The following is a 22,355-nucleotide window of genomic DNA, read 5'->3' as shown; positions in this document are numbered from 1 at the left end:
CAGAGATGGTATTGGATGTTTAAAGAGCATATTAGTTTAGTTAGAGAAAATGTAAAAGAAAGAGAAAAGGACAGGGCTTATTAGTGAGTCTCGATGGACCAAAGCATATAGAGGGAGTGGGTGGGAGAATATGGCAGAAGTAAAGAAACTGAAGGAGCATTTGGAGAAGTAGGAGGAACCATTCAAAGCCAATGGACTGAAGGATGTCTAGGAGAAGAGAGTGGTCACCTGTATTGAAAGGAACAGAAATTGAGTGGCGAGAAATGACTCTATTCGACTTAGCTGTAAGATTGTGGTCACTTTAGTAAGGATGTCTTGGAAGAGTGGTGGTTGTACACAAGCCACTCAAGCAAAAGTGAGGATAAAAATGAATGCTAGAGATAGCGGAAGGGTTGAGAAATGAATTCTATACGATGTGAACAATAAGGTCTTGTATGATGATGGAAGGAAAAGAACCAGCAGAAAGGAAAAGGCCGAATAGCCGAGTTAGGTGTAGACAGATAGACAGTGTGGATTGTGTGGATTGTGCTGTCGTCAGCAGTCAGGAGGTGGGTGAGAGGGGGAAAATGGGAAGGTGATATTTAGGTGTGAGGGCAGTTCCAGTTTCTGCAGGCTGGGGAGTGAGGAGGGTGCAGAGAGCAGAACATTTGTAAGTGATAGTGAGTGTGTGTGTGTGTGTGTGTGTAGGGGGGGAGGGATGGAGCAATGAAAGAAAAAATAGAGCATAGATGTTTGAGAGAGAGGGCGGATTTAAATTGAAGGAAGTTGGATTAATGCTTGCATGGTACTCTAACCACACTATAAATCTAATCTGACTCGGAATGAAAAATAAAAAATATGTAAAAAATTAAAAATTGAAAAATGCCAAGAATTATTTTTCCAAGATAAACAGCACTCTTTTACAGCTCAATCAAAGTACAGGGCACTCATTAGAGAGTAATATAAATAAAATAGATATCGAGGAAAGTTAAGTAAAAAGCATAAACGTGGTGTAGTAATTAGAGTAAATGTTAATAATGTAAATAGTTAGTGCCCATGTGCTAAGAAAAAGAGGGAAAAAGCTTGTTTGTTAATCTTATGCAACTTTGACATTAATTCTCAAATTGTTATTTCCAGGTATGAATTTCAGCAAATTGTGGACTCAGATAACAATGAACGTATGAATAAATAAATAAAATAGTGTTGTAAAGTAAAGCACCTCTAATAAAAAGTAAAAGCAACATGCACAAGAAAAAAGATCTAATCAGCTTGTCTGAACGCCATCCATAAGACTCGCAATAAACACAGCCAGTCTTCCTGGTGATTATAGACCCACAGTCCTGCTGCCACTAAAGATGAGGGTCACAATACAACAGAGAGCAAGCAGAGGAGCTGAACATTGAGGGGGGGGGGGGGGGGGCATTATCTCAGTGTTGAGCAATGTGGACCGTCTCCCTAACATATTTCATTTCATAAAACTTGCTCAGTGGGATGTTCCAAATTTCTAGACATGGGATGATGGCACCACTTTTATCTATATTTTTACTAGAGATGCTCACTGACCCCCGTGTTTTGGTTTTGGATCTGGATTACCTTCGGGTTTTGGTTTTGCCAAAACCGCCCTTGCGTGTTTTAGTTAGCTATTTTTTTTACAAAATTCCATTTTTTGGACTAAAATCACATAATTTCAGTATTATTTTGTACCTACATTATTATTAACCTCACTAACACTAAATTCCAGTGATTTCCATTCAATTTTTACCATCTCACAGGTCACAATATGCTTTTCATACACTTTCAGCCAAATACTGCAGCGAGCTGGCTGGGTGTTAAGCGACAGAGCAACGACACAAACACACTGCAGTTTATATCACATTAGGAGAGGTAGCTGCTTACTGCTCCTGCTCTCTGTGTACTGCTGTGAATCCATTTTGATAACACCGTACACTTATTGGTGAAAATTCAGGAAAAAAGCCTGCAAGGACTTGTAGATTAGTATTTCAGCAATGACAACATTACCAACGCAGCTCTTCTATTTGGGTGTATAACGGTATATTAGACCCTATACTTATTAGTGCAAATTCAGAAAAAAAGTCTGCAAGGACTGGTATATTAGTATTTCAGCAATGACAAATTAAGCAATGGATCTCTTGTCTTTGGGTGTATATAACACCCTACACTTTTTGGTGCAAATTCAGAAAATAAGCCTGCAAGGTCTTGTATATTGTATTTCAGCAATGACAAAAATAGCAATGGAGTTGTTGTCTTTGGGTGTATAGAACACCCTACACTTATTGCAAATTCTAACAAAAAGCCTGCAAGGACTTGTATATTTCTATTTCAGCAATGAGAAATTCAGCAATGGAGCTCTGTGCTTTGTCACTCTATCCTACCCCTTCTGTATCCCTCTCTCAAATGGCGCTAGATCGCGGTGGTGGGCGGTATTTATTGATTCCAAAACTCCCGAGATCCGACAAACGTCACAATGACATTTTGCCTCGTTTTGGAATCCGAATAGGCGCGAAAGTACTGAGCCGACGCAGCTCGGTACTCGGATCCCCGCAGGTAGGGTGGGTTCGGTTTTCAAGAAACCGAGCCCGCCCATCTCTAATTTTTACACACTCCAAAACACAGATTTTTTTTTATATTGCACCACTATTAGTCTAGTGCCTAATTTGCACTCTCTCATATGTATATTTATAAACTCTGTCACTTCTCCTACTGCTTTGATTGTAAAACTGTCAAATTCCATTCACTTACATTTTCCATACCGCCACTTCTAAATTTCCCCTTCGATCACTGTATGTACAGTATGTGTATATATCTATATATGTTTTAATAGAACATTGCTCTTAAAATAGTTGAAGTGAAATGGCATGTAGAAACATATGTGGCTGTTTTCCATGATAATGGCAGCAAATCCCGGTTAACCACAAGAGGAAAACAAGTGAGCCTTATTGCTACTTGTTTCAGGGAGATTTCCTCTTCCATAGTCTTTAGGATCACAAGTATATATAAGGAAGGGGTTTGAACATAAAAAATGTGCACTCAACTGCACTAGAAGCCAGCAACATAGGTTACTGGCTTACTTGGAGTAGGACAGGCAAAAGCATTAATCACGAATAGAATAAATGTGCATATATCATCATCATTTATTTATATAGCGCCAACATATTCCGTAGTGCTTTAATATTTATTTTATGTTGACGTAAGCTAGGGAAGAGGGCCTGTCAGGTACATTCGTAATTCAATAAATTCCCTATAACTAACTAGTCCTACAAACATAAACAAGTCTTGTAAACTGCTCAGCAATCATCATATGATGTGCAAGCGGTCATATTGATGACATGAAGACTGGTTACATGAACATCCATGCAGCATGTGGCGTTCATTCAATCAATGTTACATTAAATGGAACAGCTCTATCGCCCACTCTGCTCTGGGATCACAAGACGCCACTCTAAAAGGTCACAATGGCTCATTTACTACTATTCCATTTAGGTTCAAAATTTGTACTAACTCAAAACAACTAAATAGACTTTAGTTTATGCTCTTGCCTAAACTGATAAAAAGCTAATCGAAGTCATTGCAAATAAATCCAATGTCAATAAACAAGACCTATTGGAAATATTCCTTGAAGAGTAGATTCTAGGTATTGGAATACTTCAATAGATGAAACTAGGGCCTCATATAGTTAAAAGCAAAGCAAAAAAGGAGCAAATTTACATCTCAGCAAAACTAAGGGGTGGGGGCAAATGTAAAAGATATGTCAATAGATTGAGAGTTGGGAGGGGGCATGTCCTAACTGAACTCTTGACTCATTATGGGTAAATTAATATAAAGATGATGGTAGGTCCCCTTTAAATAAAAATAAACACAATGGATACTGAGGAAACTACGTTGTTCATAACTGTTGAAAAACCCAGTTTCATTCTATTTCTCTATACCTGGCGGGAGCAAACAAACTAATGCAACACATCACAGGTATGCAATAACCCATACATAGGCAAACCGAGGGGGGGGGGTTCATAGTGCCTAGAAAACCCCCTCCAAGCCTGGGGCACTCTATAATTGAGGTGGCTGGGGACCCTGCCCTCACTTCACATGGCTCTGCTTGAAAAGGGAGAGCTGCGTGCACCTAACAGTAGTGCACGCAGCATTGCCCATGTATATTATGGGGATAGGAAGAGTTGGGGAGCAGCCAAGCACTGTCTAAAATTATAACCCCCTCTACAAATCATGCATTTGCCCCTGCCATAGCATGTAAGCTTGGTAACACCTTTATAGAAGCTATGTCCTGCAACATGATTATTATTCTACATAAAAAGTTAATGTTTATATTAGAGAAAGACAATGAGCAAACTCAAAATAGGTTTAGTATGTCTTTAATACAACTCTTCAGACCTTTCCCTATACAAAGATTTTATGAACTTGTCATAAGTAAATAAAACAGCATAAAATATCATACAAATGTAAAGGCAATAGTATTTTCAGTATGGCACGGTTCCAAGTGATGATAATATTTGCTTCCTTTCTTCAGCAGTGGGCATTGCAGGTTTCACACCATCTCCTCTTCTTTTTAACATAACTGTGTGCTGGAATAAAATATACACTTTTGTTCAATGTGCAATAAAAACAGTCTTTATATATTATTATTTAGATGTTGCATTGTAAAGATACACTTTTGTAGAGGAAACACTTTTGACATTTGCTTGAAAAATAGAATGTCTTTATACCTTGGTTCCGTTTCTTTTTACTTTTTTATTCCATTATCCTTTTTCCACCCAAAACTCTATATCCAATTCTCAAATCTACACTTCAGCAACCACGCATTTGCATGTGTGCAACTTACTATATTGCTAGACCTTATGCACCAAACAAGAGAGTATAAGCGCAGAAAGTTGCTATATAATATTTTCAGGGCCTGGGCATTCCCCTAATAATTTGGCTATCCAATCTGGTTCAGAAGTGTTAAAATTAATCTGAAGGGTGCACCCAAATACATGGAATAAGTGCATATGTTGAAGAGAGAAGACAGAAGTATACTATGAGGCACAAGTCTGATGGGTTTTAAAAACTTAGACGTGTACTGTGATTAAAAATTGCAGAGACTACTGCAATTTATTAGTCATCTCATATTTTATTCAAATAATAAACACTTTAATGTGTGTCTTATTCATTTCTTCCACTTTTGGTTAATAATTATGTAGTCAATTATTATTCATGAAGAATTGATGAAAAGATGATCCTGTTTTTCAAGTAATAGGCATTATTTTTATAAAAGCAAAGCAGCTTCCCCTGAACTGAGTGTTATAATACTTAACCCACAGCATATTTTGGTATTAGTAGTGAGATTCCTACTGGTTGCAGAAATGACAGTCAGAGTAATATCATGTGAAACAAAGTCTCTCAAGAGTTATATGAAAAGTTGTTTTGTGCGCCAGGAATGTAAAGTAGCAGCATTCAGGTTGATAAAGTGAATTTTTGACTGCCTGTAGAAAAGCTGTCTAATGGCCATGGATATCATACAGCAGAAAGGAGGACAAGTGATTTGCTGTCTGACTAAATAAAGCTATCTAGTGGCCAGAATAATCATGGGTCCATATGGGAAGTCATTGATTTGCTATCTGCCTTAACCGAAACTAACTGTGGTCATTGGATTATAGAAGCGGGTGTGATAGGAAATGATCAAAGTGAACGCCGATGCGCATTTCGCTTGGGATGCTTTCTCAAAGGCAAAACTTATGACCTTATGCACCCAACCACTATACTATCAACATTTTCTGAATTAGCTGTGCCCATACAAATATATAGTATTTTGCATACACATTCATACATACAAATGCACTAGACATTTTTTTTTTGACACTATCTACCTTTTAACTTGTTCTCTGTCTTGCTAGTGACCTCCCTATCTATTAGTGTCATCTCATTCTACTGAAGAGAAGGAAGAGATGCACAGGTACTATAGCTTTTATTTTGGTAGTTGGGCCATGGAATTTGATTTGTAAATGAAAATAGAATTTGAAAAGTTGTTCTACTGTTTTTTTTCTGTAGCCTAAAATACTAGTATGTCTTTCCCATCCTTTTGGTCACACACTTTCCTTGGTCATAATTGTGCTGTACACAAAATCGCTCTGGTTCTCCAGACACACTTTCCCTTACTACAAACCTATAAAATACTTTCTAAATGTACCTGCACTTGTACAGGGGCATGGTAGCAAATGCCATCCTCTGTTGGTGGACTGCCTGCTAGGAAATATTATTTATAGGACCGATAAACCCCAAAGCTGAACATTTCATATATGGGGGCAGCATCCAGGTTGATAAAGTGAATTTTTGACTGCCTGTAGAAAAGCTCTCTAATGGCCATGGATATCATACAGCAGAAAGGAGGACAAGTGATTTGCTGTCTGACTAAATAAAGCTATCTAGTGGCCAGAATAATCATGGGTCCATATGGGAAGTCATTGATTTGCTATCTGCCTTAACCAAAACTAACTGTGGTCATTGGATTATAGAAGCGGGTGTGATAGGAGATGATCAAAGTGAACGCCGATGCGCATTTCGCTTGGGATGCTTTCTCAAAGGCAAAACTTATGACCTTCTGCACCCAACCACTATACTATCAACATTTTCTGAATGCTTTGCCTTCCACTGGCTTCCCTTCCTCTACAGAATTATTTTCAAACTCCTCACTATCACTTACAAGGCCATCTCCAACTCAACTGCACCTTATATCTTAATCTCCTCTCCATGGACATTCGCTCCTGCTTCCTGCGCCTAGTCAATGACTGTCGCTCTCCTCCACACTTATCACCTCATCCCATTCCGGAATCCAAGATTTCTCCTGAGCTGCCCCCCTGAATTGGTAGGACTTCCCACGCTCTATTTGACTGGGAAGTCCTACCAATTCAGGGGGGCAGTCTCACAGCCGCAATTACTGTCCCCTAATTTGGGCTCTTTTAAATGGGCCCTTAAATCTCACCTCCTTAAAGCCTACCAACCAACCACCTAACTATCTCACCTTGCTCGTTCTCATCACCTCTCTCTTCCCGACCCCTTTACTCGCTCTCCTGTGCTTGATCCTTCTACTGACCCAGCCTTGTGCCAGCTGTCTGTTTGCCCTCTCTATAGCATGTAAGCTCTTACGATCAGGGCTCTCTTCCCTCCTTTCTCTATACCTATTCTTCTGCTCCAACCACACTATAATTGCAATGTCTGGAGCTTCTGGAGTCTTGGTATTACTTGTTTATAGTTCTGTACTGTATAGTCTACAGTCTGTATAGTGTACAGCCTTGCAGAAACCTGGTGGCACCATATAAATAAAGGATAATAATATTAAGTTTTAAAATAGAATTCAAAATATTGGGAGTTATTTTGTAATATTTATAAATAAATGATATATTTGTAAATGTTACCCTACTCTGCTGGAACTTGAGGTGTTACATTGCTAAGAAGCAGGGTGTACGCTACTGTTTCCTGTTATGAGCCATTTCAAACTAAGAGAAACCCAACATTAATGTTCTTGAAAAGACTTAAGAAGCAGAAAAGTTAAACAAACCCTCCTCCCTTTAAGGAAAACATGGTCTCAACCATGGACCTCACTGAAATAAAACATTAAACATGTCTTTTAGAAGCAATCCCAAATCACTCAATAAAATTATATTTTAAACTATATAAGCAAACAAACTTCTATATATTGCAGGATTGTAGAGTAATTGTAGACTGTAGAATAATTGCAAATATAGCTTAGTCTCAACTAATTGATCTGCATTATTATCATTTATTTATAAGGTTCCACAAGGCTTTGCAGTACTGTATGGGTTAGAACATACAACAAAATTACAAAAGTAGATGTAGAATAAGAACAATGGGTACAGATAGGAAAATAATAAATGCATTGATACAAGTAACAGAGCAAATTGCCTGGTATACAAAAACAATTTTGCACAAGTCAAAATGGAGATAGAAGAGGGAGCAGTGGGCAGACATGAGACAAAGAGAAGAGGACCCTACCCACGAGAGCTTACATTCTAAAGGGAGGTGATAATGAGAGACAAAAGTAGCAAATGGGAGCAACAGTCATAGTAGGGTTGACTATGGTGCAAAGGTATGCAAGACACTGAGGCCGTGTAGAGAGCCCTAGATAGGGCCATGATGGTGCAGTATCCTAGAGGGTCTAGATTGTACAGAAGCAGACCTAGATAGGACCATGATGGTGCAGTATCCTAGAGGGTCTAGATTGTACAGAAGCAGACCTAGATAGGACCATGATGGTGCAGTATCCTAGAGGGTCTAAATAGTACAGAAGCCTATTTGGGAAACCTCTAAGATGGTGCTGGGGCCTTGATGGTGTCTGGGCCTAGGTAGTGTAGAAGTCTGGATGGTGACCAGGGAGGAATGACAATGTAATCAGTAATGCAATAAATGGTAAAACAGCAAGGGAACACAATGGTAAAGCAATGTTATGGTAGAGCAGTACAATGGCAAAGGCAATGCAGTACAATAATGGTAGACTTAAGAGCAGAACATACAATGACAATAGGGAAAAGAGTGGGAGGGGGAATTAGTGGCAGGAGAGCAGTAATGTGGATTCCATTTATCCTTTGAATGTTAGCATTATAGTTGCAGTTATAGCTTAATATACTTAAAACCCATCTTCTATGATGTCATACTGTTTGATGTACCATCTTCTAATGGGCTCAAAAATATATACTTTTTAACTTAATAAATTAATTCAATAATGTCTGAAAAAGATTCCCTGTAAATTGTTCAGTGAAAGATCTACGGCTAGACTGACTCACTGATTCCCACTAAGATGAAACATATGCAGATGTCGCAGGACGATTGTACTTTATGTATAGAACACACACATTATAAAGCTCTAGTGAATTATATGTCAGGTCCAACAGCCCACTCTAAATCCACCACTTTAAAATGATAATAAGACAAATATTATGCTACATTTTTGGTATAACTGTATTTGCATATAATAACGTCTCCTTTTAGATGATAGTGAAATCTGCATTGTATGTGTTTTGATTTTTCAGAATTAACCAACATTTCAGTAAATGTAGTAATATTTAAACATGTAAATACTTACTCCATAATGTTGCTACCAAGTATTCAGAACACGCACAACGGGAAGGTACATTCCTTACAGCTGAACTGCTCTACTATTTAAAGGTTTTTTATATTGCTTGAGAGAGATACTTAAGGTCAACAATGACTACGCTGTAATACTATACTTAGTCCAGAGTCAAACATATTGAAAATAGTCACAACAATAGAGTTTGTAGGGAGCAACCGGACTCCACACCGCAGGAAAAGCCTTGGCATTATATGTGTTAGAACAACCACGGTATGGAAACTCAGACTGGAATTACTTTCTCAGACATCAGTTAGAAGGTGGTGTGTTAGTATAGGAAACCAAATCAACATTTTCCACCATATACAGTGTTCAGATTTTGGATACAGTTATAGAGATGTGAGAAAAAGAGGTTGCAAAAATAACCAACAACAGTGTTATAAAGCAGTGATCGATGAGTGGACAGTGTCAGCCCTGAGACATCATTCCTCCCATTTCCATAGTCTTGCACCCATTAACTGCTGCTGACCGGAGTTTTCCTTTAAAGAACAGCAGGTTTACTGGTGTAAGATTGTAAGACTAGCTGTACACAGCTCGAGGTCAGGTTATGATCATTGGCAGACACTGGATCTTTTACTCTCAAATGCAGAGTTCCATAGTCAGGGCATCCCTGCTCACATTGCAGTTTACAAGCAAAAACTCACTGGTATAACCTATGGTTTTAGGTTACAAATGTCTCCGTTATACATACTTGTGATGTGAGGTCATATTTGCTGCGTTTGTGTACATATATTCCAAGATGAGCCGGAACTGCAGCTATCTAGCAACTGCATCACATAAAGCTGGCCTGACAGTGTGTCAGTTTACCATAGCAGTGGCTTAAACAACATTTCAATCTCTCTAAAACGCAGCATTTCCTATTTTATGTATGTTTTTATACAGGAGGCTTGTGTGAGAAGTAGGTACTTAAATTAAAATAAAAAAACGATCTGTAGATATGCAATTTTTTCCAGCAATATTCCCTGTTCACACCTCATTTTCGATCAATATAAAAATCCTAGTACCATAGTATGGTTATTAATTAAAACACATGGGACTGCTAAGAGATGATGAAAGAACAGGATTTAGTTAACCAACACAGGTTATATGTATGTACAATTACATTAAATCATGGTTACTTGTTTGAATGTAACAAGGTCTTTCATACTTGGACCAAGCAGTATTTTTTGTTATCATACTCTTTTAAACTTTACTAGTCAAAAACAGTGGTAATATTTCAGCGCTAACGGGAAAACAAAGTATTGCGAAAATTTATACAATTATCTGAAGACTTTAGTTCAGAAGAAAGTTTTCCTTTTTCCCCCAGACGACACTTCTGAAACATAATATAAGTGAAGTCACCAAACCTCCCAACTGTCCCGAATCAGTGCGACAGTCCCGACACTAAGGCTCTGCCCCACAGGTGGGAATGTTGGGGGAAGGGAGATATCTAATGGGCAGCCCCCCACCCCATCACACTGTGACCATGCCCCCACTGCAAAGTCGTCATGCACCACTGTCCGGGCTACATCTATACCTTATCAACACTGGTGAGGCAGGTGATTGGTGACATATGGAATGAGCCAGTGAGGGAGAGAAGCTGGACTCAGAAGCCGAGTTATGCAATTAGCAAACAGCATATGCTAAATAATACATCCTCTACTGTGTGAATGGAGGAAACACAGAGAGATTGTTTTTGTTGCTAGAGGCATAAGGGTTGATTCATAGTTGGTTGCAAAATTGAAGTAAATTACTTTATATAAAAAAAAGCATCATATCTTCATATGCACCTGACAAGTCCTCATAGCGGGTGCAAGATATGCCCCCTAACAGGCGTGTCTGCTTGAGCTGCATTTACATAAACATGCTTTTACTGTGTTCAGCCAATGTTATAATGTCCTCTCCTCTCCCCATCCCGCCCCTCCAGGTGCAGACTGACCAACGTCCCACTCTGTATCAGCCCCATAGTGCACAAGTGTAAACATGAATATATGCCTTATTTATTTATTTTATTTGGCTTACATTTCCGTACCATTTACCTTTTATTCTGTTCAGAAATCCCTTGTAACTCACCATAAAACGGTACAACCACTATTTATATGTTATGCATGTTCTCTACATAGATTTTTTTGACATTACTTGTTACATTATTCTGACACACTTTGATAACATCAACTTCACCCCCAGGAGATCTGCAGTAGTCACACATTAATTTTTGGAAAATGGTCAGAGAGGATTATACCGGTCACAAATGCTGCGATATTGGTCTAAAATTGCAGCGTATATGACTGCAAAAAGGCCCTAATGCCCAAAAACGATTTTACTGATCACATAAGAAATCCCTCCCTCGATCAGTGCAACACCCCTCACACCTCCCCAGAGAGAGGAAAGTGCCCCTTCCTCCTGTAGGGAAGTGATAACTGAGACCTTACTCACTACTGCACAAGTACTAGAGCACAATGCGAGAGATCCTCCCTTACTTCATTTCTACATGACCAGGTTTAGGAGATAATGTGTATAACTGTGGCACACACCTTATTTGGTGACTATTTGTGGGGGAAACAATATTACTGTACAAAGGTTTTGATATTTATCCAGAACAAGTTTGCACCTTTGTATAGTTAACACAATCAAAACCATTAAGTACAATTGTGATACATCTGGATAGCTGCATATATTGCAAGTCTGTGGCTTCCCAGTTCTAAACATATCTGAATATATGGAGGTTTTCAAGACATAAGCCCAACAGAAACCCACAGACCACCAATGAACCTCATGTTGTTTCATAACTGCATGAGGTTCAAAAGTTAAACACAAAATCATACAGTTCTTCTGAGGTTCAGCTTATACGTCTATGTGATCTTAAAGAAACTGATGCTCATTTCATACCAGAAATTGGAAGCATTTTGACAATGGAACATTCACTTCTATGTTACACTGAGTGAGCACATGTCAGATGGTCAGAATACCACATCACTCTAAGATGTCACACAGAGCTACCACACACTGGCATTTGCAGATGCCTTCACCATTATTGTCAAGTGGAGTTCAGAAAATAACTGGAAACCCCAGAACCTACATAGATTGTAACGGAAGGGAAAGCAAAAATTAAGATACTGTCCTATTGAAACAAAAGGGTTTTACCTAGAGGGTGTCATACAATACATTTTATGCTGTAACAGCTGTTAAAAAAAAAGCTGCATAGTGTACATGAATTAAGATTTATTTAAAAAAAAAAAAAATCAGATTAAAAAAACACAGGTAATGCTTAATAAAACAGATGTAAACATAAATTATGAACAATATGAAGTTATAACAACACCCAAGGAGAACAAGAGAAAATAAAAGACCCTCCCAGGGCTAGTGCTAGATGTTTATCACTCAATGCGCAGCATGTGCCCTTATTATGGCCTATAGTTGGACTCCCCCTTATAATAAAAAAAATGCACTTGCCCTTGGACCCTCTTTCTTCCACTAACTTTCCATCCCCCTCCTCTCTTAATGACACTGTTACATGCAGGCCCGTCTATAGACTTACCAGGGCTGGACAACTCCCGGGAACCAGAAATCAAATCTCCCCCCAAAAAATTACAGCTGGCACCTAACTTTGGAATGTAACTTTTATTGATATCAATGGAGTCATACCTTACCTTGTTACTTAATAAGCAACATTGTCTACTAGCTTTGAATAACTGGATTGCTTATAATGATCTGTGCGCATTCAAATTATCTGATTGGCTACAAGTTGTTCTACAGTGTTCTCCCCAGAAAATGTTGCCAGCGGGTGGGGACAGTGTAATACTTTACAATAGGATTGAACTATGTTGGAGGTTATTGGCCACACCTGCCAGGACTGGTCAGACTGGTGGTCAGTGGTCTAACACACACTATTCCTGTAGTGCTCACATAGTGCCTGTTATAGGAGAAACAATGGTTTATTCTATTATAATTAGACTATGTTGGGCTCTAAGAGCTGGATGGCAAGTAAAAACAGCCGGGAAAACAGTAGCTGCTGGGGAGAACACTGTTCTACTGCCCACCTTCCTCAAAACAAGGTACACATGGATGAGAAGGTGAAGACTGAATATAAATAGGCACTCAGAACCTAGTCAAATTCACTATATAAAACAGCTTATTGTAAAACTCTATTTCAGTCATCTACTTATACAATTCAATGCCAAAAATGGTTAATATTAGCAATTTAAATCAGTTCTTTAAATTCAGCCAACAAGATGGTCTATAGAAAATTGATTGTCATGTTATACTGTATAAAATCAAAGCAAGCACAATTCAGTAAAGAAAGTGATTTGCTCCATTTACAAAAGGAGCAGTATGAAACATGTAACAAACAAAAAATAAGATTGTTGTTCTATACTTCTAACTGACTAGCTTATTTATGCCATGCCAGCAATATGGAATATAAAAAAGGACATTTCTAAAAACAAACATGGTAGCCTCTATTCAGCAATGTTTTAATGATTTTCTGGGTAAACATTTTTTTTTATTTAGTTCCACTTTCAAGGGAAAGTCTTGTTTTTAGAAAAAAATAGGAACCACAATTCCACACTTCTAATTAGCGCAAAAAAAACTTCACAAACACACCAAAATTACAGTTTATTATCATTTTGTTAAACCTGCCAAATGCTTTTATAGTATCTAATTAATATTTTGGAATACCTTTGAAAGACTTACACTTACCCAAAACTTTCTGCATTGTTTGTATCTGATAAAGTAAGAAGAACACATATCTCTTTGGTAGCCATTGACATCCATGCACTTTGCAGAAGCATCACTTTCCTTGAAAACAGAATGAAAATCAATTGCTGTCCACATTTGTACGTCTGTAGCTGAAAAATGTATTAACCTTGAAATATAAACTAAGATATCGTCCAAGTGACTATGTTAGATATAAAACACATTTCATTTAACACACAAAAGTTAGTGGTCAAAGCCATTTTTCTTACTCAAATTTACCAGTATTCCAGGAGTTGTCATCTCCCTCTCATTTGCATATAAAGCCATTGGCATGTCATTCAAAGAGGATAGAGAGGTACAAAACGAAAATGACTTTACATGTTCTGTCCTACCAAAAGTAAAAGTTACATTTTGGGACCATAAGGGATACCAGATCCTGCACTTTAACAATTCATTGGGTCTCCCAAAAGCTCACTCCAGTACACAGCATGTTGTCATCGGATCAACACACTGCCCATCTGAAAGTATCTGCTCAACAGTAGCCAGGAAAGTGTGGCAGACATTGCTGGGCTAACTCTGCTTCTGCTCCTGCGGACTTGGTCTTTTATTTTTGGAAGGCAGTGTATTGTTCTTCGACAACATGCTACCATCGGGAGTGTGCCGAGCAATGGCTTGTGCAAGACACTGGAAACTTCTCAGAATTGTGTTTACACCAGATCCTAAGTAGGTAATCTTTTAAGGACTGCATTTTAGCTTGGATATTCCACCATAAACTGCACTTACAGGTTTGGATGGAATCATGTTTTTTTTTTTCTAAAGAAAAATCTTTAAAGAATAAACAATAATAACAGACCCCAATATATGTATTAAGCGGCTAGAACGATACAGGTAGTTTGTGCTTTACTACTAAAGAAGAGAAAATGTAAGTAGTTACCTTAACTAGTATTCACAGCAGATGATATCTCTACAAAGACATCCATTAGACAGATGCACATTCTGTGCTTGTAGTTCAACTAACCTCCATACAAGGATTGATGTCAATGTCCCTCATTCTTTTGTTTGAAGACATCTTGCTGCAATACTAAAATATATAAAACAAGTACAAATCATATTTCCATACATTGCAGCTGTATATAAAGAGATTTCAAATGCAACAGAAATAAATGATGTCTGGTGTGTAGTGCCGACTGGAGACAAATCCACTGACCCAGAGTGTATTTACATGGTGGGAGTGTTATAGTAATGGGAGTGGGCAAACAGGTCCAGACCATATGTAATAGAACAGAGAGAAATCCTAAAAAGCTGGGGTGAGGGACATCTCCCTATGATTGGTACATGTACTACTTTGAAAACTAAAACACACAAAAACCTTTTATGACAGTTAAATCTAATCCGTCAATGTAATATTACTCTATCACAACTTTGCATGTGCTGTAGGGCAGGTGTTTGCAACCTATACAACCCCAAGAATAGTCCAATAATCTATTTTGGAATCTCCAGATTGCCTTATATTATATTATTAAAGCCACAATGTTTGGGGTACCAGTACAATGGCACACTGACACCTGAGGTCTCAGTTACAAAAAAAAAGAAAAAACAAAAAGGCTGAGCACCAACCACTGCATAATACCTTAGTTCAGTGTTATGCTAAGTCAGGGAACTTTTTAACCTTTTACCCCAAAATATATTTAGATACGTCGACGTTACCCCCTTGATTTGAAAGGAAGGGAATCATATATTGTTAATTACTGGAATTCAAAATTTCATTGAATCTATTCAAAAAATTTTGAATGCCTTTGCAGCTGTTGACATCCAAAAATGACAGATCTGCTTTGCTTTCAAATGCAATACGTGCTTCATTATTGCATCGAAGCTCAAGAAGTGCTTCTGCCAACCCTTGAGGCTCTTCTGGTACAACAGAAATTTCACATTTAAAGGGGTCTACAATCCAACTGACAGCATGTGAATCGGCAGCAATACCCCCAGGAATTTCATTTTTACCCCATTTGGGATAATTTACTCCTGTTCCCTGACCACTGTGCTAAGTAAAAAGCATAGCAAGCCTACTCTACAGAAACGTATTTAATCGTCACAAAACTCTGAGGTGACTAATATCTCACAGATGAATTGTCACATATTTAATTGCATAGAGGGTATATAATAAGTGTGACTTGGTGAAACATCTCCTTTAATTTGGAGTGCTCTCCTGTATGGATCCATTACCTCAATAAAACTTATTATTATTATGTTGTCTTCATAAAGGCACAATGTGCTTTTACTGATCATTACACCCAATTTGGATGACATTTTAGAATTACAGAATTAACACAGTTACAGGGTGGTAAAATTCCTCTTCTATTTTATTTTTTGAGGAACATATTTATTGATTTCTGAAAAAAATAACTTACCCACTGTATACAGGAGAAATATATGCACAAAAACAAAATAATAATGAATGTTCTATTTCGGACACATATTTAGAGTCAGAAATTTAGAAAAGTGATCACCACCAAGAAAGTGTCATTTTAAAGAAGTCTGAATCTTCAAACATATGAGTGCTAAGAGTTGCAGGTGGGACAAGTGTGGGCTTTGCATTTTAACCTTTAATTAGTGTTTATTGTTTAGATTGTCTGGTTGACACACATAGCAATTTAGTTGGCTCATATGAACGTTTCAAACTAAATTTACCCAACACTGGCATAATGTGATCAAGGTACAATTTGCAGCATGTGGTTATTTTTCAAACACTGTGCATGGTGCCTTTTTTCCACCTGCCCTAATGGCTCCTAATGTGGATATTCAACGGTCATTTCAAGTAACCGGCTGCACTGTGGTTTAGATTAAGTCAAAGCAAGTGTGTTTGCACACACCTCAGAGCTGTAAAGCCAACACTAAATTTCATATTAATTCAGCTAAAGTGTGATCAAATTTTACAAAGCGATATTTCCATTATTATTTGAGAGGTTTTACAAAAATGTTAGACTTAATTGCTTAACAAGATAAACCATTACCCTACAGCAGCTCAGGCTGAAAGTTGTGAAGCACAAATAACACGAACAGCAACAAAGTAGCTGTGCAAATTAAATAGCTCATTAACGGCTCCTAGGACACCAAATGGGTCTAAAGAAGTGTTTCTTAATTCAAGTCCTCACGCACCCCTTATGTTTGGAGGATTTCTGCCTGTGGAACCAGGTAGGATAAATACTGACCCAGTATAGTAGACTACATTATATGTGCAAGATTAAAGAAGTCCTAAACACATGAGCTGTTGGTGGTATGTGAGGACTAGGGTTAAGAAACCACTAGCCTAAAGTAATATTAAATATAAATGGATACTATAATTTTCCCCAATGAGCAGTGCATGCAACAGTTTACTATATTAGGAATAAAATATATTCCAAAGAGATTCAAGATTTATTAACCATTCAGATATAAAGGGTTAAATAGTATAACGTACACAGGCTATGGTGTACTTAATAAAACATTTGCAGACAACAGAGGATGATTTCAAAGGTTAAAAACCATAGCATAGCCAATAGAAAAATGTACTAAACAAAAGATACTTCAAATCGAGAAAATTAGGTGTAGGTTAGTTGAGAAGCTCTGGTCTGGACACAATAACTGGTGTTTAAGCATTTAACAGTTACAACGTGATTCTTGAAGTTAAAACAGAATGCTATCATTATAGAAATTCTGAACACTTAATTGTTTTAAATTAATATCTCCCAATTTGTAATTTGCACTAGTTCTACAACACCATATATTACAATAGTCCATAATCTTTTTCTTCTGGAAAACAAATTATGTTTGTCAAACTGCTTTGCTAGCCATTGCTCAGTTATTCCTTAATAATGTACTACAGATTGTTTTGGTCTTCAAAATAAGTATAACATTGATAAAACAAAGTGAATAGGAAACTGAGAAAATATTAAAACATTAGTAACTGTATTTCTTAAGTATTTCTATTAGATTATAATAAAATGATGCATAAAACAACTTTTTTTTTCCTTTTTTTTTACATTTGCTAATTGTCCTTAAATATTATCTTACAGTGTAGCCATGCCTGCCTGGGCACTTTCACTGTTTGGTGAACTAGTTCATTTGTAAACATTTGCAGAACAATGTATTAGAGTTTAGAATTTGTATTTATATATTTAGAAACATTATGCAATTGAAACATTGACAGTAACCTATACAAATTGGAAGATTCATAATGTAACAAAACTGTTTAATAATACTAACATAGACTCAGGACATATATCACAATATCTTGAGAAAGACACTCAATGACTCTTTTATAATTATATCTACACTGAAAGAAACATTTCACTGTGTAACAATACACACAACAGACTTTTCTAGTCTGATAACATGGCACATTGTATCTCTGTAGTATTTTCCTACTTCAATGAAACTGAAACTTTGTAGATAACATGTATTTCCATAAAAGATATCTGTAACCAAACGGTACATGCCTTTAAAACTCAATGTATGGTAACACATGCACATGCATTTACAGCTCCTTTTCAAAAATTGTTAGCTCCCCACATCAGTTGCTGCGGCATGATCTAATTTCTCTGATAATTTCCAACTACCATAATAAGAAAATAGCAAATTTGTGAGCTAGAGATTAGAAAAGGTTGAACTCTTTTTTTCAAAGTGTAATGGAGCAGAGACAGGCAAAATAAACCCCACAGCAAGGCAGGTGATATAAACGGGGGAAAAATCATATGAGATTCCATAATGACAATCACATTAATTCCATGTATAAGACCAATATACTAATTCTAGCTATTAAGCTTTCTGGTTTTACAAAACATCCAATCAACTAATGATTCTGCCATCACTGCCTACATTGTTATGACATTACACAGCCTGACCATCCTTTCCAGTAAAATATATCTTTCTTTGCTGGTGGTGAAAAAGAATTGCCTGCAGACTCAATGGATGCCCATGTGTTACTTGCATACACCTGATTATGAAACATTAGGTTTTTCTAGTAAAAAGGAAATTCTGGTATTGTCCCAAAAACAAAAAATATCCAGTGAACAGAAGAAATTAGATGTAAATAGAAGATACAATGGCCTAATGTGGTTACCAGAGATCCATGAATCCCATACAGACAGGCATTTTTGAACGCTGCAGGTTTTCAGATTAGGAAATCTATGTGATGACATATTTGGTCATTTTACATGAAAGTTAACGGAGAATGCTATTAAAATCACACCAGAGCTATTTAGGTGTCACAATGCTAAATGCAGCACTTGATATGAGCCAGTACATACTAACAATTCAGAATGAAGCATTTTCCTGCTCATTGACCATATAACCATAGAGTAAGACTTTGGACCAAGTAAATGGTTGTGAAGATGGCAGAAATTTTATTTCAGATATATATAAATGTTTACATATCTTTAATCTGTCTCCTACCTAAACGTCCTGAAATATAAGTACTGCCTTGGCCTGTGCTACATATCCTGTGGGGATAAACCAGTTCAATGTAAATGATAAATCCAACACTAGTAAATCTATATAACACATCATCCCAACCTTGTTTGCTGTGTCACAAAAATCCATGTTCCCTATATATTTTTAACTAAAACATAATTCCAAAATTAAACAGAAAATAACATATTCATTCACAAAATAAGGGCATGTTCAACTCCATCTTCAAGGTTATTTGTAACCTATTTAGTTTTTAATACTTTCTTATAGTCAGCCTCTGTACTCCATAAAGCCGTTTAGTTTTACAACTTGTCCTGGTTGGCAGAGAAGAACTGCATTCATCGCAAAAACCATGCCAACATTTTTACTCAAACGACTCATGCAACAGATAAGAAAAGGCTCCTGCAACTCACCTAGCTGACAATCTGGACAAAACAAGCTGCTAGATAATAGTTGCAGCTGAATGATAACTGCAAGGTGAGTATTCATTTTAAGTGCAGAAGATATGCTCTATTTCATCCTCAGAAAATAGCCTCTTATCATATTCAAATTATATATTACAAAGAAATGTTAAAACATCTCCTTTAAATTTTGCTTTCAATAATTTGAGCCTTAAAAACCAGTTACATCACCATCAATTACAAATTTTACATTGCAGTAGGTCATTAAGAACTACCCATAAACCATGCAAGCAGTTATCTTATGAAATGTGTATTCGTTTAATAATTTACCTTATTATCCATTTTCTGCTTTCAAATAAAACTGCACATTATAACATAATGAGAATTTATGCACCTGCAGCTCTTCCAGTGGCCGAACCATATAATATGACTTGTATAATGTAGCGCCCCATGACAATCCCTTATGTTTGTTCACAGCTTTGCTCATGTTAAACCCACGTCTAAAATATTGCATGGTGCATTTCCGGCTCACTCTTTAACGCTGGATGTGTACAACAAAGAGCGGCTGTCATAGGGATTAATGATCCCTTTGTCAAATGTATTTTAAAAATGGTATTAAGGAGCCTTGGGGCCAGTGACACTCCAGCAACTTGAAATAAACACACCCTTAAAGGTGGTTTTTCACCTTTCTACAAACATTAAAACATTCTAATTTACTAAATATTTATAACTTCTTGCAGTATTTTATAGGTGTTATTGTCTAAATAATGCTCCACAATTATGAGATTTATACACTTTAATTCTGGCGTTGCTCAACAACACTATTCAGAAACATGTCACAGACTATCACAACTTTGCTCCATAACAAATGTGACATTGAAACTATCAGAATAAAATTAAATGTTGCATGACACGGCTATGCCACAAATTAGACAAGGAACACACTATGATGGCTTGTTCTTTAATCCATTAAGTTTTACAGTCAGCATGAAACATTCATAGAGGTAAACAGCTTAGGGAAAAACAAAGCCAATGCAGATTTTGTGTATACTGCAGAACTGAGAGTCTCAACTCAATGGGGCTGATGAAAAGTTGGCCGCAAATTGTGCCCCAAATCGCAGGCACAATTTGTGTTCATTAAAACAAGCAGCATTTGCTAACATATGCAAAGAGGTAACTATTGCCAGTCGGCAACAGTAGCATGTGCGCCCGATTTACGCCAGGTATACATCTACAAAAATTATCTTTTTAACCATTTAATTTACAAAAACGCATTCGCTATTAGGCATCGATAAACCTCTCTAATAGAGCCGAACGCTAATGCTGGGGACCGTCGTCAGCATCATACTTATATGCACTTGCCCATGACCACCCGCAAATAATACAGCTTTCTCAGGTGCATTTGTTTGCAATTGCGCAAGAATACCCTTACTGTACTCAGCCTATGTTATAAAGCTCCCATCCGACCTAGCAGGCGGACGTGGCAGAATCACGCCAATCTGCTTGGGTGTGTATGCGTGCAGCCACTTTTCCAGGCATTCGCAATTATTTCAAGCAAGACACGCTACACAACCTGGTATAGTACTCACTCTACATCAGCCCCACTGCGTGTGTGTCTGTAAACACACTTTATATGAACATTTAGCACATACTCCCACTGTTATTGGATATATTCTTTATTAACACAGCAGTATTTTGTGAATAGCACTTGTGGCTATCTGAGGTACACGGTAACCCTATGATAGGAAGTTTTAAAAATCACCTACAAATGTAGCAGTGGAAAAGGCCAACATTCAAAATATTTAACCCAGTATCAACAAGACAAATCAGTATTCAAATTGCAACCAAAGTAATTTTATTTTGAGATCAAGTAATCTAGAAGTATCATCATCATCATTTATTTATATAGCGCCAACATATTCCGTAGCGCTTTACAATTGGGGACAAACATAATAAACTAATAAAAAAACTGGGTAAAACAGACAAAGAGGTGAGAAGGCCCTGCTCGCAAGCTTACAATCTATGGAAATAATAATATGGAAGTAAATAATTGAAGAACCAATTACAAAGTTCCCCCTAAATGAAGAGAAATAAATCACCCAGCAACATGGACTTTTATTTCAACAAAGGCAAACTACAACCAATGAAGATATTCTGTGTGTAAATAAGAAGTGACATGATCTCAGTGACAAGGTGATTTCTGCCTGGCTCAGTCCATTTCCTAGAATGAAAGGACGTCTCATATCAGTAGAATCCAGAGCACAAGTTGCCTTAAGGACACCCACAGGCCGTGGACACAACACCCATGTGCAGCAGCTCCCAGGAGTCATGACCCTGACAGAGACAGCAAGGACAGGGGAGTGTGAGTGAAGGAGACATGTGCTCCACGCGGGCTGTGACAGCGTGGCCTGGCTGACAATGACAAGGCGCTGGTGTGTCATGTTGTGTCATTGTGTGTGTGTGCGCACAATGGCTGTGGTGCAGGTTGTGTGCTTCGGGGGGGAGCTGTGCAGAGGACCATCCGCACTCACCTCCCCGCTGTGTCCCACCTGCCCCGGGTGACTTATATATGAGCGGCCTGAGGACAGAGTGGTGAGAACACCCTCTCACAAGCCGGACAACTCCAATTCGAAATACGTCAACTTCTACCCTCGCACCCCCTATAAGTAGTGCTAAAGACTAACTTGCTGGATAAGCCCAGCCCT

The 22,355-nt window shown here is 37.6% G+C and overlaps 1 protein-coding gene across 1 annotated transcript; it reads right to left on the bottom strand.

The window, feature by feature from the left end:
• Positions 1–4,348: 4,348 nt before the first annotated feature.
• Positions 4,349–22,326, bottom strand: CHCHD7 (coiled-coil-helix-coiled-coil-helix domain containing 7). Its single transcript, XM_075211370.1, has 4 exons — positions 22,182–22,326; positions 14,823–14,885; positions 13,808–13,906; positions 4,349–4,574 (listed from the first exon to the last, which is right to left on the bottom strand). The coding sequence occupies exons 2-4, from the start codon at positions 14,871–14,873 to the stop codon at positions 4,470–4,472; spliced, it is 255 nt and encodes an 84-aa protein (XP_075067471.1). The 5' UTR covers positions 14,874–14,885; positions 22,182–22,326; the 3' UTR covers positions 4,349–4,469.
• Positions 22,327–22,355: the final 29 nt, after the last annotated feature.

This window comes from Mixophyes fleayi, chromosome 5 (assembly GCF_038048845.1).
Source record: "Mixophyes fleayi isolate aMixFle1 chromosome 5, aMixFle1.hap1, whole genome shotgun sequence".
NCBI lineage: Eukaryota > Metazoa > Chordata > Amphibia > Anura > Limnodynastidae > Mixophyes > Mixophyes fleayi.
The sequence above is the reverse complement of the archived record's forward strand: the minus strand, read 5'-3'. Positions and strand labels throughout refer to the sequence as shown.